General features: G+C 44.7%; 1 protein-coding gene across 1 annotated transcript in view; it reads right to left on the bottom strand.

Annotated features, from left to right (window-relative positions):
* Positions 1–776, bottom strand: part of RAD54L (RAD54 like) — a 19,672-nt gene extending 18,896 nt beyond the window's left edge. Inside the window, 1 exon segment of the mRNA XM_031058674.1 lies at positions 765–776. Coding sequence (XP_030914534.1) covers positions 765–776 — 12 coding nt within the window.
* Positions 777–3,664: the final 2,888 nt, after the last annotated feature.

The following is a 3,664-nucleotide window of genomic DNA, read 5'->3' as shown; positions in this document are numbered from 1 at the left end:
GGCTGTCGTGGTGGGCACGCAGGAAAGAGCAGTGCAGACAGGACAGCTGTCCCTTTACAATTTTGCCTCAATTCGGCACAATCTTGGGTTATTTTGTGTGAAAAATGTGTATTTTATGATTGGCTTTTTGCAAATATTAAAATGAATATTGTATGTGTTGTGTTAGAAAGTAATGCTGTATTAATTCTCTTAAGTAGTGTGTTAAATATAGTTTTAGGTTATAACAAAATGTTAAAATAGAAACTGTGCTATGTAGGATACTTTTTTTCTAAAGAAAGGATTCACACTGAGATAGCACTCACAGGACACCTAAATCTTTCAGAGAAAGAGAATTTATTGCACCATTATCTGGAGAAACGAACTTCTTCCCGCCTCGCTTGGGGAAGATGATGCAGTTAGGATTATGAGGAAGAAGCTGACACTGACCAGACAGAATCCCGTATTTGAATGGAATTTATGCATCATGTATGAGATATATGAATATGCAACAGGCTATTGTTTTTAAGGGTTAATCCTTTGTTAACGGGTGTCCTTTTTCGGGCTTATGCTGCCCAGAAAAAGGTACCCGGACGTCTGTAGCTCTTTGTTTCTATTGTCTCATATTGTCCTAATTCAAATTGTCCAAATTATTATTACTCTAATTGTATTACTATTTTTATAACCATTTTATTACTATTAAACTTTTAAAATTTTAAAAACAAGTGATTGGCGTTTTTCACATTTTGCGAGCTTCCCTGTTCTGACAGGTTTGACGTTACCTATACCGTGTATGACATGATGGCTGACCCAAAACCTCTGATTATGGGCCAGCATCGTTTTCTGCACCCATGGAACAAAGAGAAAATGCCTTTGGAGCACCCTAAAAGCGATTTGTGAGGGTTCAGGGCAGCAGCAATTTCAGCATGGATTTGTTTTCCTTCCAAGAGAAGGGCGGCTGTCCTCAGGAAGGAGCGAGGCTGTGGCTGCTGCAGGGATCACAGCTGACATGATAAATGAGGGCTGGTGCTCAGCAAGCAATTTAAAGGACAGACTTTTACAGGGTGCAAAACCACAGTGTTTTGGAGACACATAGCTAAATTACCCTTCTGGCTACACAGGGAAAACCCCAAACAACAAGCCAAGTCCTCTGACACACGCAGTTAACTCTTCCATTGCCAGATAGGAAAGGCACCTCCTCAGGATGAGATTCTCAGGAGGTTGTGGGGAAGAAGTGCTGCTCACAGGCCTTGGAGCACATCCCCCAGAGCCTGTGGGCTCCTGGAGGCTTCAGCAGCTGTGACAGCATTAACAGATCTTGGGAAACCTGACACATCTGCAAACATTGCCCATGGATCACCTTGGGGGCAGGCAGGGAGTGAAACATGGCCTTTAGTGCAGTCCAGCAGAGCAAACGTATTCAATGCCCTGCAGCTCTTGACAGGACTTTGTCTTTTCTTCCTCCTCCAAGGAGGAAAACAAGAAAGGGCAAGATGGATTTCCCCTTTGTTGGTTGTTTCACTGCTAAACCTGGGAAATAAATGCAAGAAATTACCAGTGCCACAGCTGCCCAGCCTACCTTCTTAAACATCAAGAAAGCACCTTTGGCAGTGTCCCCACCTTAGTTCCATCCTATTTCACTATTCAGTTTATTAAACATCTACACTAATACTGTTATGTACCTTTGAAACATAAAGTGGATATAAGACAAAGCCAAATTCTTGCATCTGTAGGACTTGAGATGTGAGCATAGATCACCCCCTGAATATCTAGTGCCTTAACTTTACTTTTTTCCCCTGTCTTTTTCAAGTCCACCCATTTACCAGTATTTTATTCCCAAAGCTCTCTCAGAGTTCCATGATGAATGTCAGATATTGCAGTTACTGGCTCACTGGGCAGAGAGTGGTTCTATAGGAAGGTAATTGGCTATTTTTCCTGGCATGAATAATATTCACAATAATAGCCTCCCTCTCCATGGCTCTGAGAGCAGTTCTGCTGCGTGCTTTTTTTCCCTGCAATGGGAGCAGACACACATTATGGTCCAGGCCAGGCTGGGTCAATAATAAAGGGAAGGGGAGGCAAAATTCCTGCTCCATGTAGAGCAGCAGAAAAGGTCTTAGTCATCTTACACCCAATATAGAACTGCTGTGGGTTCCATCCTGCAATGGCTTTTCTCTTCTAACCATTCATGACAAGTCCCAGAGGAAGATTTGGGGTGATGCCAATGTCTGAGTGCAGCCAGTCCCCTCGTAAGGCAACCACACTGCAGGCCTGGGGCAAGGTAGACATACAAGAAGGGCTTTCTTCACAAAGAAACTGGCCAAGAGGTCCTGCAGAAACAAATAATTTGTTCTTTCTCCAGAAGGGAAGATCGAAGAGCTTGCACAAAGCAACAGGAGCAGCCAGGGACCAGGTCAGGACTGTGGGTCCCAGAACAGCCACTGCTCAAGGTTCTCTTTTCCACTCTCCTCTCCAAAACAGCACCTTCAGGCAGAGGTTAAGTCCTTCCCTCTTCCCTTCTCTAATTACACAATTTACTCCTTTTCTACTGTAATCAGCTCCTATTTATACAGCCCTGAGAGATCACAGGATAATCACCATGGGGAATAATCCTGTCATTTCCCGTGCTGTCTCTGCAGGATACTGAGTCCCTCCAGTACAAGCAAGGAGAGGGGAGGATGCTAAATATCTTCCTCGGGGACTCTAGAATTAGGCAAAAAAAAGTAGTTCAAAAATATTTATTGTTTATATTGTTTGTCCACATCAAACAGAGCCTATCTTCCAGTCACCACCATGGTATGAGCTTATGGCACTCCGTGGGACCAGCCACCACCACATTTCCCTGGGACCACTGATACACTCACATCCTGGGGATGCTGTGGCACTCCACTGACCTCCCTGACTCATGGGATCTCCCTTCTTTTACACCCTCCCCCTTTTTTAAGTTTCTTTTTGAGGCTCCTTCCTTTTCTACAGAATGCAGGCCTTCCCCTGCATTCCCCAGAAACACTCCTCACAGAAATTTTAAGAAATGTTTTGGAAGAACTGAGGCTTCTAACCCAGCTCTTCACAGGCAAGAGAACTCATGACCTTTGTAGCAGGCAGGAGAGATAATATAAGAAAATATCTCCTAATGGAAGGACACTTCAGACCTTGTCTAACAGCTCCAGCCACTCTGCAATGGAAAGGAGAGGCAAAAATCTGTAATTATGGCCAAAGGGCAGAGCTACAGCTTTAACAAAATTCAGCAGTGCCACCTGGATCTTCTCAGGTGAAGCTCTGAAGGGACCAGGACTGCAGGATGCACCAGCATGGCTTGACCATATTCACTTGAGAAAGTAATTAAATATCCTTCCAGTTAATTCCTTTGCAAACCACGAGAGGGAAACTGACTATGATCACACAAAGTTACTGCCAGCTGGAGTTGTGATCCCATCTCATCACCACCAGAGACAGCTCATCTGCCCTTCCAACTTACTGAGAGGGAAAACACTGAGTGCTTTGAAAACATTAACCAGGGAGAGAAATCCTTTTCCTTTCTGCAGGCCGGGTGCCATTCCACACCCAGGCAGGTCACAGGCTGGAAGGAGGCAGGAGATCCCAGCCCTGCTCCTGGCACATTGGCATGTTACACCCAACAGAGCACAGTCAGCAGCCCAGAGCGATGTGAGTCAGCGCTGATCCACAT

This window comes from Geospiza fortis, unplaced genomic scaffold (genome assembly GCF_000277835.1).
Source record: "Geospiza fortis unplaced genomic scaffold, GeoFor_1.0 scaffold333, whole genome shotgun sequence".
NCBI classification, from domain to species: Eukaryota; Metazoa; Chordata; class Aves; order Passeriformes; family Thraupidae; genus Geospiza; species Geospiza fortis.
This window is presented reverse-complemented; position numbering and strand designations above follow the sequence as displayed.